Source organism: Delphinus delphis, chromosome 2, assembly GCF_949987515.2.
Source record: "Delphinus delphis chromosome 2, mDelDel1.2, whole genome shotgun sequence".
Lineage (NCBI taxonomy): Eukaryota > Metazoa > Chordata > Mammalia > Artiodactyla > Delphinidae > Delphinus > Delphinus delphis.
In genome coordinates this window covers 92018578-92032680 of record NC_082684.1, presented here as the reverse complement: position 1 = coordinate 92032680, position 14103 = coordinate 92018578, and the positions used below count along the sequence as shown (strand labels likewise).

The window sequence follows — 14103 nt, the reverse complement described above, 5'->3', positions numbered from 1 at the left end:
GATTAAGAATTTTTCTAAGCCCATGCAGCCAACAGTAACAGTAACTATACAACATTTTTTGAGTCTTACTGTTTGCCAGGCTCTAAGTGCTTTATTTTTTTATTTTATTTTTTATTTTATTTATTTATTTATTTGCGGTACGCGGGCCTCTCACTTGTGGCCTCTCCCGTTACGGAGCACAGGCTGCGGACGCGCAGGCTCAGCGGCCATGGCTTACAGGCCCAGCCGCTCTGTGGCATGTGGGATCTTCCCGGACCGGGGCACGAACCCGTGTCCCCTGCATCGGCAGGCGGACTCTCAACGACTGCGCCACCAGGGAAGCCCTTATTTTATTTTTAAAAAATATTTATTTACTTATTTATTTGGCTGCGTCGGGTCTTCGTTGCGGTGCGCAAGCTCTCTAGTTGTGGTGTGCGGGCTCTAGAGCACACAGGCTCAGTAGTTGCAGCGCGCGGGCTTAGTTTCCCCTGCGACATGTGAGATCTTAGTTGCCCGACCAGGGATTGAACCTGCGTCCCCTGCATTGTAAGGCAGATTGTTAACTGCTGGACCACCAGGGAAGTCCCCTAAGTGCTTTAAATAGATTATTTACTTTTGTCATTTAATCCAAAAAAAAGAAAAAAAAAACCTATTAGGTGGGCATTCTAATTATCTCCATTTTATAGATGAGGAAACTGAGGCTCAAAGAAATTGAGGAATGGGAAGTTAATTCCAGCAGTTTGTCTCCAGAGCCTGTTCTGTTAAGCACTGTGCTAGGCTGCCTCTGCAATCCAAGTCAGGATTTGAGCTACAGCTCAGGCTTTTTGATTCCCTATTACTTTTTGGTTAGGTACTACTGGTGTCTATGATCTGCTAGTCTTGCTATTCTGTTATAAACAAAAATTGGATTAATGAAAAAATGAATTTTTCTGTTTGATATTGTCATTTAATGAACTGTTTTAACCACTAAAATTACATTAAAATACAGTATGTTTGTCAGCAAGTTATTGTGCAGGTTATGTGTTACATTCCTAAAAATATTAGTAAGATTTCCTTAGAGGCTGCTTTTGCTTCATATAAAAGATAATTCATTTGTTGGGGGCTTAGATTTGAGACAGCATCTGTATTAAAAAAAACAAATATGAATTTTTTTCTAAAATTAGTTTTAGATAATTATGTAATTATATATTTTTGGTCAGTTTAAATTTCTAGTTATTCATATAGAAATGGATGTTTTATTTTAAATAACGTAAGACAAAGTATTAGGTGATTTAAAATGAGGGAAAAGATCCTTAAGTTTAGTGTAAGTATATTTTAGGACCAGCCAATGTCTTATCTAAATTTACTTTTTCCCTTTAATTTTGATTTTAAATCTCTTATTAATAAGTTCAAAGATTAACCCAAATGGTTACTTTAATTTTTTTTATTAATGAGGAGAATCATAAAGAGTTTTCATTGTACATTATTATGTCCTTTAGATATTGTTTGCTATTTCTGAAGCTAAAGAGCAATGGAAAAGCGAGATTGCAAATCTGGAGAAAAATGTCATACCTGGAAAGCAATTGGAAGAGAAGATTCATTCTCTGCAGAGAGAGCTTGAGTTAAAGAATGAGGAAGTCCCCATGGTTGTCAGGGCTGAGTTGGCAAAGGCCCAGAGTGAATGGAACAAAGAAAAGCAAGAAGAAATCCACAGAATTCAAGAACAAAATGAGCAAGATTACCGGCAATTTTTAGATGATCATCGAAATAAAATTAATGAGGTGCTTGCAGCAGCTAAAGAAGACTTTATGAAACAAAAAACTGAACTACTTCTTCAGAAGGAGACAGAATTACAAACGTGTTTAGACCAGAGTCGCAGAGAATGGACTGTGCAGGAAGCTAGGCGGATCCAACTGGAAATCCATCAGTATGAGGAAGACATCCTAACTGTCCTTGAGTTTCTCTTAAAGGACATCCAGAAGGAGCAAGCCAGTGATTCAGAGAACAAGTACCTTTTGGAACTCATGTCGACTTGTTCTTCGAAATGGGTGTCTGTGCAATATTTTGAAAAACTAAAGACCTGCATACAGAAAGCATTTCAAGATATACTCTCCCTACTTATAGAAGCTGTCAACTCAGACTGGGGAAAGGTATGTTCCTAATAAGTGAAAAAAGCTATGATTAAATGTGAAAGATGATTGTAGAAGCTGCATTTGGTACTTTTTCCTTTCTTCATTCTCCAGTTTAATAGGTGTTACGACTTGTGTTTTTACTAGTGGTTTAAAAAACTTTTAGCAAATTCAAAGGTTTGCAATTTTTTTTGCCCCCCCCCCCCAAATTTGCTTCTTCATAGTGCCACAAATATGAGCAGAGCTTTTAGCCACTAGACATCTTTTTCCTAAAAAAAATATATACTGTTCTTTGTAAGGGCCTGAGATTTCAGAAACTGAATAACTTTCATTCCTATTTTTGTTTTCTGGGCATGACTACTTCAAGAAATATGCATCGTATTAAACTAGGGTTTCTTAAGATCTTCTAAAGAGTTTGGAAGCCTATTTCTTGCCCTAAAGGAATTTACATCTCATGTAGGCAAAAAATGCCAACTGGGTACAAAGAATATTGATATAGAAACAAGCAAGTAGAGGTACGGCTCACTCACACAAAAAGCCCAGTTTTGTTAGTGTACTATATATGTGCATGTAGAATGAATTAGTTGTATTCTTTTTGTTGTGTCAGTATTCTCTGACTTTTAGTTTGTGTGGAAGATCTGATAAAACCAAAGTCTTGCTGCCTTATGATTAAAGACATTAGATATGCATGAAAAATCCGGAATGATATTCTAGGCATTGCGACCAGCCAATTTCAACATTTGGAATTCGAGGTAGAAAAAAAATGCCAATATTATAAGGTTTGTCTGATAGAAGAGTTGAGACATAAGAACTACAGTTCATTAAAATATTGTGATTAAAGATTTTCAAGGCCCGGATTGAGCATTTGGTATTAATACCTACTGGAAAGAGTTATAAGCTACAAAAAAATCTGAGTTCCAGCTTCATACTTAGCGATAAATAGCTTATTTACCTTGGGTAGTCATAGTTGCTCATCTGAAAAATAAAATACAAATCCCTGGTCTAATTCCTTGGATTTTGGTAGGATACAAATGACATAGTTTGATCTTTCTGCATCTTGCATTTGAAACACTACAGAATTTTAGAGCCAAAGGAACCTGAAAGATCAATCTATCCCATCCCAATTCAACCCAGTTGATATTTTTATTCTTGATTTCACAAAGATGTTACTCTTAGTAGTTGATTTTAATGTAAAATTAACTCAGCAAGACCACTTCCCATGATTGAGAATTTTTGGAAAAAGTAGATAATTAAGAAGAATTATTTATAGCAGACTTTAAGGGTAAGAAGTGATGGGAAAATCATGTTATATGCTTTCAAGTTTGCTTTCCTGAAGCAAAAGGAAACTTTGCTATAAAAGTCAAGAAACTACAACACCTTTCTCCTACTGTTAATATATATAATCAACCCTGGGGTCTTTTTATAGGGCTTAAAATTGTGCAAGCAGTGTAAGATCCTCTGTAAGACTTTATGTGTCTCACACGTGTATGGAGACAGAATCACATAATTTGGCTAAGAGTTTAGACTTTTGCAGCTTTCACTGAGTGGGATCAGATTCTGTTCCTGAGAAAAAGGTGCCTCTGAAATGCCTAATCTGGCATTTGTCACAGAAGAATAATACTCAACCTTCTGCTGTCTTAGTGCTAACTCAGCTCAGGACCTTGAGATAAAGCAATAATTATAAAGCAGTGATTATAAATTTGCAATATAGGTGCCATAAATGTGAAGAACTATGATTTATAATTGATTAAATTTGTGGTTTTTAGAACTGTTCATGAAAATTAAAACTGGAAAAAACGATCGGTATATATAAAACAAGTCCTCATTAAAATAGGTGATCAAGATTTAATTTAATTTATTTTTAATCAATCTTTTTCAGCTTTACTGAGCTACAGTTGACAAATAAAATAGTAAGATATTTACAGTGTCATCATGATGATTTGATATACATATACATTGTGAAAGGCTCCCCACCATCTAAATTAACACATCCATCACCGCACATATTTACCTTATTTTTTTGTTGGTGAGAACATTTAAGTTTAGATGATCCAGATTTTAAATGGCAAGAATGCAATGAATTAAAAATATGGTTTCCAATAAAATGAATGCCTTATCAAATATATAATTTATATTCATATACTAAGTATATTAATACAGCAGTTCATAATAGATAAAAGAAAACAGAAATATCAACTGGAACAACATTTTTAAACAAATTTAAGGATGTGTGTTTTGTGTTTTCTTACCACCCATGTGAAGTTAAAACTAAGACAAAAGGTTGCTGCTCCTGCCTTTTTTGCCATCTTGGCTTTTCTCCAGTTTTGAGTAGAAACTGGAAATATTGGCTCCCTTTGGGATCAGTTTTTATTATTCTTTTTGGCCTCAACCTCATACCCTCTTGACTGACTGGAGTTTGCATTGTCTCTGTACCTACTGACCTCTGCCTCTGTTGGGCGGCATGGGTAGGTGTCCTGACAATGAAATGAGTTTCTCAAAATCAAAATCAAGGCTTCTAGAATTAAGCATATATAATGTATTTTAAGTAATTAGACAAGGCAGCTTTCTCAAGATTACGTGTTCTATTTGAGATTTAGTAGTTGTCCAAAATCTGAAAATATATTGCCTTAAAAGAATGTCCCACCATTAATGAATTTAGTAGCTGTGCTGCCAAAACAGAAACTAGAATGCAGAAAGTGTTCAATAAATATTAGTGAGGAAATGGTCTTGTGCAAGATGTTTCACTTAGATGAGCCTCAGTTTTTCTCCTTCACATTGGCATTCGACTGTCTTTCCTTGTGAACAAATGACAATTTGTATTAAAGTATTTAGAAACATAACATACTATATGTTTCAAAAATTGTTTTTACTGTTGTTACTTTCAATTCATGGGAGGCAAAAGGCTGCTACTATAGTTTCTAATGAATTTTCTCCCTGCTGAAGTGAAAATGTTCTGGATTTTCAAAAACAATTCTGATTTCACATAGTCTGTCCTGTGGTTTGATCACAGAAACTATTAAAATATCTTAGAAGTGGAAACTATATCTCCTCTGTCTGTCCCGTAGCTGGCCCACCAGTCCTCTGTTGGATAATGTTCTAATTGGGAAAATATGGTTATAGGAGTCTAGCTCATAGTAATGACAGTATTCACAGAAAACCCTAAGAAAAATATTGGTGATAGTTTAGGCAAGATTTTTTTCAGGCTGTGTTTTCTTTTTATATTTTTAATATTAGTATTTTGAGTAGAGAAAGATTTTTAATAAGCATTAACTATGAAGATAATCTGTTTCAGAGAAATATGACCAAGATCTCTAAGGATCCTGCCACAAGGATCACTGGCAGAGGAGACCCTAGGGTCCTGGCGCTCCTTCCTGCACTTACATCTGGACACCACGCTCAGCCCTTGGCCATGCAAGAAGCAGAAGCAGAAGCTGGTAATGGGATTTTGTTCCTACTATTCTTTGCATTATCCATAATCCCAGTTCCAGAGGGTTGTTTTGAGGATAAAAGGAAATCAAAGACGTGCACAGTTTTCATGAATGAACAAATGTGTGATATTACTCCTAAGTAATGTGTGTCCTCTCCCCAGGTTTCATTTTTGTATTAGAAGACAGGGTTGCTTTAGGCCCTCTTACTTCCTATCTTTTCATGGTCTTCCCTCCATTCATAAGTGACTCTTATTATGAGGAGAATAATGAGAATTTTAGTAGAGAAGTCATGTTTTTATTTCCTGGCTTTGATGAGAAAGGGTTACACATAAGAGAATTGCCAAATCACTGAGACCTTTCCATTCAATTTATTGAAGCTTATTTCAACTATTTTTAATAGAAATCTTTCTGAAGTGTATTAAGTGTTTTCTGATGTATTTGTGGGCTTCTTAAGGTTGAGGGGCAGTGTTTTTATCTCTTCCTCTCCACCAACTGTCAAAGTGAATGGCACATAGTTTGTGTTCCTTGAATATTTGATGAATTAATAATTTAACTTTTACTTTGTGACTTAGAGTTGTCAGTTCAAAAAGAATTGCACTGTGCTACAGCCCCTTGAGGTGTTCAGAGCTCGCTGAGGAATATGGGCTTATACTGTCTATTTACTGGGATTTTGAGCTAGGAACTGCCATATTCTTTATAAGCTACAGTCCTTTTAGGACATTGACCCCTTGCAGCCTGCTCCTTCCCTCCATGTACAAACCATAAATTGTTTTTGTTTCTTGTCTGCTGTCTCCATTGTAACCTGGAAAAGAACTAAGAATTGCCAGAACAAATCATATGTACAAAGTCAATAACCTTAGCTTCCACATGTTTCTAATTCAGTAGACGTATTAACAGAGTCTTAGAGAATCTCTGCCTTTCCTAAGAAGTCAGTTGACAGTTATTTTCCTCATTGCCCATCCAGAAACCCTTTTTCCTTATCTCTAGGTTCTAGATAGTGGAGAATATCTTTTTGCCAACTAGTTAAATGCTAATTTACCAATTAGTAGGGTAATACTATCGTAATTTGTATCTTGCTTCCTACGTTTCAGTGTCATTTTTTGTCTGTCGTTATGCTTGGAATAACCTGAGAATTACTTTCTAATTTGTGAAATGCATAGAAGTGAGTTTTAAATATTATGTGGGAGGTCCAATCAATATGAAAGAAATTAGGTTTGACTTAGGACAAATCAAACTATAAAAGGATTTACTTTTCTTTCTTTAATCCTTTTTCCCTAAAAACAAACACATTAACAAATTCGTAAGTTGGAAAGGGTTAAATAATCCCAAACATATAAAGTCCTTCATAATCCTACCACCAGAGGGTACCACTGTTCGTTGTGTGGTTATATTCTCCTAATATCTTATCATTTTTAAAACTAATTTAAATATTAATTATGAAATACTTGATACATGCAAAGAATATATGTAATACACATGTAAGTTGTGAACCTAACAACCAGGAACCCACTATTTGACTTAGGAAGTAGAACATCACCAGTACTGTTGAAGACCCCCGTGAGTTTCACCACAATTCCATCCCTGTAACTTCCCCACAATCTGAGGTAATAAATATTCTGATTTAAAAAAATCAGCTTCTTGCTTTTCTTTGTTTTGACCAAATATAGGTATCCTCAGAAAGCTTTTGCTGTATTTTGTTTGCCTTTTAACATTATAAAAATGGTTTAATACTTGTTTTAGTCTTTGTAATTTGTTTTTTTTTCCACTTAATATCAAGCTTGTAAGATTTGTCTTTTTAATGCATATAGCTCTGGTTCATTCATTTTCATTGCTGTATAGTATTCCATTGTGTGAATATACAATAATTTATTCTCTTATCAATGGGCATTTGCCTGGTTTCTAGGTTTACAAAACCATATCTTAAATGAAATATAAAAATGCCACATATGGTGATGCTTCATTAATCCTTTGATGCTCATAAACTTAAATGGCACCATTTAAATGAAACTAAAAAGTCAGAAGAGAGCTAAGAGGGCTTCCCTGGTGGCGCAGTGGTTGAGAGTCTGCCTGCCGATGCAGGGGACACGGGTTCGTGCCCCGGTCCGGGAAGATCCCACATGCCGCGGAGCGACTGGGCCCGTGAGCCATGGCCGCTGAGCCTGCGTGTCCAGAGCCTGTGCTCCGCAATGTGAGAGGGGCCACAACAGTGAAAGGCCCACGTACCGTAAAAAAAAAAAAAAAAACAAAAAAAACCAGAAGAGAGCTAAGAATAATTTTTCTGGGCTAATGTTTTTACATCAACATTTTGGATATTGGCCTCTGAGCCTGTGCCAATTTGTATTCCTACTTTATTATATCAATTATATTAATAGTAATAATCTATTTCTGTATCATTTTTGAATATTACTTAAATGTTATAAACTCTATGTGTTACTAATAGCAATAGCTATTCCTTATTGTATAGTTGCTCCATGCCAGGTACTGTGCCAAACAAATTTTATACATTTACACCTCCTGACAGTTTTGAATCTTTTTTTCATTTGGAGATAATTTCAAGCTTACAAAAAAGTTGCAAAAATAAAAGTAGTTGCAAAGAACACTCATATTCCCTTTACCTAGATACACCTATTGGTAACATTTTATTCCATTTGTGCTCCTCTGTGTGTATGTGTCTCTGAACATTTCATTTTTTCCTGAACCACTTGAGGATAAGTTATATACATTATTCCTTTTTACCCCCCAATACTTCAGTGTATATTTTCCCAAAATAAGGATTTCTCTTGTATCCCTTAGTACAGTAAATTTAACATTAGATGAAAATGTGTTATACAATTATATCAGTCTACTGTTTGTATTCTAATTTTGTCAATTGACCCAATAACGTCTTTACAGCATTTTTTTTCCCACAGTACAGCAATCTGTCTGGGGTCAGGTGTTATGTTTATTTATTAACATCTTTATTGGAGTATAATTGCTTTACAATGGTGTGTTAGTTTCTGCTTTATAAAAGTGAATCAGCTATACATATACAAGTGTTAATGTTTAGATGTCATGTCTCTTTAACCTCTTTTAATCTAGGATATTCTTCTCTTTGCTTTTTATGACATTGATGTTTTCGAGAGACATTCTTCGCTCTCCCCAATACCCATCAACCCCTGGCTTTTAATAGAACCGTTTCCTTGTTTTGAGTTTATCTGATATTTCTTCATGATTTTGATTCGAGTTGTTTTCTTAGCTGGAACACTGCATAGGTGACATGCTATCATATCTAGAGGTACTCAATGTCTGTTTGTCTTTTATTGGTGAGGTTCATTTGAGCACCTGGTCAAGGTGTTGTCCAGTTTCTTCACTGTATTAATTACTGTGTTTTTACTCCATCACAACTAATAAGCAGTCTGTGGGGAGACACTTTCAAGACCATAAAAATGTCCTTCTCCTCATTAAAACTTTCCGTTATGTTTAGCAGTCATTGCTGAATCTTACCTGATCCAGTCTTTACTCTGGCAGTTGCAAAAATTTTAATTTTTTCACCTCCAGACCTCCTTCTACTTTTACCATTTGGCACTTGGTATGTTGTTATCATTGAGAATCCTCCTCTCTAGTTTGCCTGTGTAGTTACTACCTGTTTGTTTATTTTTCTATTTATCTGTCTGTCTACCTATCTACCAACTTACCTACCTATCCATCCATTTATCCCATTATCGTAGGATTATTGGTGTGACTCAAATTCCTATTTTTTCAATATTTTATAGTTCATTACTATACTTAATTAGTGTTCAAATTGTCCCAGATTCAGCTAATGGAGCCCCTTCAAACTGGCTCCTATGTCCTTGTGACATGCCTGTGTTTTTGAGTAATTTCTTAATTTCTGGCATAGCAAAATATTCTAGTCTCATCTTGTATATACCCTAAGCACTGGAGTCAGCCGTTTCTTGAAGATCCCTGGTTCCTTTTAGTGGGGAATTGTATTCAATACTACGATCTGAGCATTGGGTTTCATGGCAATTTTTAAAACAGATGGTATTATTCAATTTTACATATTAGAGAACTAAGTCTCAAGAGAGGTTAAGTAATACAACAGCTGGTAAATAGTGGAAACAGGATTTAAATTCAGGTCTCTCTCTTAAGCATCATGCTCTTTTCAGTTACACTGTAGCCTTTAGTCATGTCATCTGGTTTCCTTTCCTTCCTTCCTTCCTTCCTTCCTTCCTTCCTTCCTTCCTTCCTTCCTTTCTTCCTGCCGCCTTCCTTCCTTCCTTTTTTTAGTCTAAATTGATACAAAAGTTTGCTATCATTTAATTTTTGCAGATAAGAAAAAGATCCTTGAAATTAAAGATTCATGCGGTGGACACTGCTTCCAAGAACTTGGAAAGGCAAAGCAGGAATGTCAAGATCTGAAAAGAAAACTGGAGAAATGCTATAGGCATCTTCAGCATTTAGAAAGGAAGCACAAAGCTGTAGTGGAAAAAATCGGAGGTTAGCATTTAAAGTAGCACTGCTACCAGTATAAATCTCTTTGATCCTTTTGAAATGTTCAAATGTGACGTTGTAGTTAATGTAGGCGCTGATTCTCTTTGGGGATAATTATAAACTAATTTGGACCTTATTTTTACTAACCAAATTATTATTATTGAACTTTGGAGGAAAATTGGAGCTCTGATTAAAAGGTCACATTCCTTCTTTTTTTGATTGAATAGCTTCTGAGTGCTCAATATGTGTCAAGCAGCATTGTAGGCACTGGGGATACACCATTGAAGACATCAGACAAAATTCCACTTTTGATGCAGATGCACAGGACTCTGTTCTCTGCCTTCAAGAAGCTTACCATTAAGTGAGGAGAACTGAAAATAGATTAATGAATAATTTCAGCTCTGAGTATCTGGCCGTATGTTCGTGTAAACCTGGAAGAAAAGATGTTAATTAACTCTTCCTCCTATTGAAGTTAAGGAAGACTTGACTAAGCCTTGAAAGATGGTGTTTGCCAAAGAGAACAGCATTCTAGGCAGCGGGAGAAGACACGACCCAAGGCATATGGGTCTGATCTGGCCTCCTTTCCGTCCATTCTTCACAACAGTGTCAGGAAATTATCTAAGAGGGATATCTTCTGCCATTTCCTATTGCCCTTTTTTTTGTTTTTTTTTTGTTTTTGCGGTATGCGGGCTTCTCACTGCTGTGGCCTTTCCCGTTGCGGAGCACAGGCTCCGGATGCGCAGGCTCAGCGGCCATGGCTCACAGGCCCAGCTGCTCTGCGGCATGTGGGATCTTCCCGGACTGAGGCACGAACCCGTGTCCCCTGCGTCGGCAGGCGGACTCTCAACCACTGCGCCACCAGGAAAGCCCCCTATTGCCCTTTTGAAGAAGGGAGGCTATTGGGCTCATGAGGCTGCTCCCTCTTACCTTTCACTGTTGACTTGTATCCTGTGCTTTATATTCTTTACATTTGAAATATTTCAGATGCTTGAGCTGGTCAGGGATTTTCTTCTACTGCTGGAGCTTGAATACAATATTATCATTCTGTCCTACACTTTCCCCTCTCATTCTCGTTTTGGTCTAACTCTTCCTCATCCTTTAGGATTCAACTGAGAAGATACCGTATTTGCAGAGCCTTGATTTTCCCCAGTCTGGGTTAGACGGGCCGGTCCTATGAGGCCCCAGAGCACTTGGCTCTTCCTCAATTAACATTCTGCATGCTTAGGTCTTTAATAGAGGCCAGAGAGTAAATTTGTCCAACTGTGGATGTAGATACAGTGTGGCAATTGTAAATTGGATGAAAATCTGTTTTACATAATAAAATGACAAGGGCAGTTGGATGTGATTATTCTTTATAAATAATAATATTTAGCACCATACATTGTGATCATACAGTAGTTATTCTACATAGTGCTTTTTGAGGCTGATAACTTCTATAATTCGTGGACTTAGAAATAATCCAACAAAGTTGATAGTTAGCTCAAAACAGCAGGCTGATAAAAGGAGTCAGGGTCAGAATTTAAGTCATTTGATAGTTTGATTTCAGTGTTTGTCTTAATGGAAATCTATTAGTTGATAATATTTTTGTTATTGTGGTTGTTTTTTGTTTCTTAAATTCCATTTTCCACTGTCATGGGAGCATTTATTGAAAAGTGATGGAGTAAGAGTGAGTGGTTTAGAAATATACAAGCTATATCCATCACTGGGGGAACAGATTGATTCATTCCCCAACTTATAGGGTGTGTTGAAAGGGTGGCGTAGCAGGAAATATGGGGTGCCATGTTCATAGGTATTAAATGTTGATATTGCCAGGCCTTGTATAAGGTGCTGTTCACTTACTATATTATTTCCATTATAATCTTCAAGGTAGGTGATACTATCCCCACTTTACATATGAAAAAACTCAGGTTCAGAAAGATTAAGTAATTTGCCTAAGCTCATCCAGCTGGTTAGAAGAAAAGCTAGGATTTAAACCCGTGTCTCTCTGGCTCTGAAATTCATGCTTTGTTCTCTGTACCACATGGACTCCATCAGTCTCCTCATCTTCTTTTAAAAGTTCAAAGAATTGAACATCTTACATTATTTCTGAAAATGGCACCTACTTAAGCTTAATATTTTTTTAATTTTGTATTGAGGTACTTGTTCAATGATCATTTATATGAGCATAGACTGTATACCAGGGTCCATGAGGGACATGGAATTAGGAAACCTACTGTGTTTCTAAATAAAGCCTTTAGTCTAACCGGAAAACAAAACACATGCATATAAAACAATTGGAAATTTATTCCAGGACAGTGTGTAACCCAGAACAAGATGAAAATGGAATATAGATTTAAAGTGTTGAGAAAATAGAACAGGGAGTGGTCAGATTAGGGTTTATCAGGGAATGAATGACACAGGGAGCAAATGGAAATTTTTCAGTCTCCTTTATAGAAATTTGTGCTGGTAATTTAAGGGAAAGACTGAGAGAAAAAGAGATTAATTGACCAATGTACTATAAACTTTCTTTTTTAGAAGAGAACAGTAAAGTTGTTGAAGAATTATTAGAAGAAAACAGTGACATGAAGAATAAATTGGAAGAACTGAGAACACTTTGTAAAACACTACCACCAAGGTAGGCTTTTACTATTACAAAGAAATCATTTATTTCTGAGCATCTGCTTTTTTTAAAAAATACCAGTCGTATCAATAATATCATACCAAGAATATCAGTTACTTTTATTGTTACATAGCAAAAAGTATAAAAAAGAAGAAAATCTTCTAAAACCCTGTCCCCAGAAGATATCCTTTATTTAGTATATGTGCTGCCGAAGCGAGCACTTTACCCTTTATTTAAGCCCTTTTATACACACACAACATGTGCACATGTTTTAAAAATTGAGATTATCATATAAGCTATTTTGTAACCTTTTGTTAATATTATAAGATAAACACTTCCTCCGTGTCATTGGATATACTCCTATAATGTGCTTTTCAATAGCTGCATAGATTTTCATCATGGGGATTTATCATGATTTATTTAAGTAACTGTAACACAAGTTGTTGGCATTTTTCTCCTAAATAATTATAATAAAGATCCTCGTATGTGAATTTTTTAGCACATCTTAGCTTATTTTATTGGAATATATATATATATATTCTTCAAGTTACATTTTTCACTTAAAATCTCTGTTTTTGCAATCTTTGGTTTGTTTTTAGGTCACTGTCAGAAGGGACCATTGAACATTCTTGCCTGCCATGCAATGCGGTGGCCTTGGAAGAACTTCGTGGGCAGTACATTAAAGCTGTAAAAAAAATTAAGCGTAAGTCCCTAAAGAGATTCCCAAGATTTTAAGGTGGTTTGGGTCTTTTTTGTAACTGGCAGTAGTAATTTTGGGGAATTTTCTGAACTACCTTGTTCTTACCTGCTTTTAGAAGAGATCACTGATAGCTTTCGTACGTTATGTAGATGATTTTACCCAAGTAAATTTGGAGTTTGCCCCCCAAATTTTGGAAGTGGCACAAGGATAGACCTATTTTTATATTGTTAATTATCCTGGGGTTTTTTTTTTGGACACTAATATATATATTTTTAAAGTATAATTGACATATACCACTATATTAGTTTCAGATGTATAACATAATGGTTTGATATTTGTATGTGATCACCACAATGTCTAGTTTCCCCATCACCATACAAAGTTACAAAAGATACAACACAGTAGTAGTTCCCCCTTATCTGAGGATTTGCTTTTGTGGTTTCGGTTATCTGTGGTCAACTGCAGTCAGAAAACATTAAGTGGAAAATTCCAGAAATAAATAGTTAATAAGTGTTAAACTGTGGGCCATTGTGAGTAGCATGATGAAATCTCATGCCATCCTGCTACATCTGCCTCCAGATATGAATCATCTCTTTGCCCAGCATATCCTGCCTGTTAGTCAGTTAGTAGCCACCTTGATTACCAGATCCACTGTATCACAGTGCTTGTGTTCGTCACCCTTCTTTTACTTAATAAAGCCCTCAAAGTACAAGAGTAGTGATGCTGACAGTTCATCTATGCCAAAAAGAAGCCATAAAGTGCTTCCTTTAAGTGAAAAGGTGAAAGTTCTTGACTTACTAAGGAAAGAAAAAAAGAATC

The 14103-nt window shown here is 35.9% G+C and overlaps 1 protein-coding gene across 5 annotated transcripts in view; it reads left to right on the top strand.

Moving 5' to 3' along the window:
• CEP152 (centrosomal protein 152) overlaps positions 1 to 14103 on the top strand; it is a 94116-nt gene that overhangs the window by 70813 nt on the left and 9200 nt on the right. For 3 of the 5 annotated variants that reach the window (XM_060003586.1, XM_060003584.1, XM_060003583.1), the window contains exons 20-24: positions 1458 to 2108; positions 5380 to 5521; positions 9824 to 9991; positions 12500 to 12599; positions 13184 to 13287. In XM_060003586.1, the coding sequence (XP_059859569.1) occupies positions 1458 to 2108; positions 5380 to 5521; positions 9824 to 9991; positions 12500 to 12599; positions 13184 to 13287 (1165 nt within the window). The remainder of the gene's footprint in view (positions 1 to 1457; positions 2109 to 5379; positions 5522 to 9823; positions 9992 to 12499; positions 12600 to 13183; positions 13288 to 14103) is intronic. The other 2 variants (XM_060003587.1, XM_060003585.1) reach the window with 1 other exon arrangement.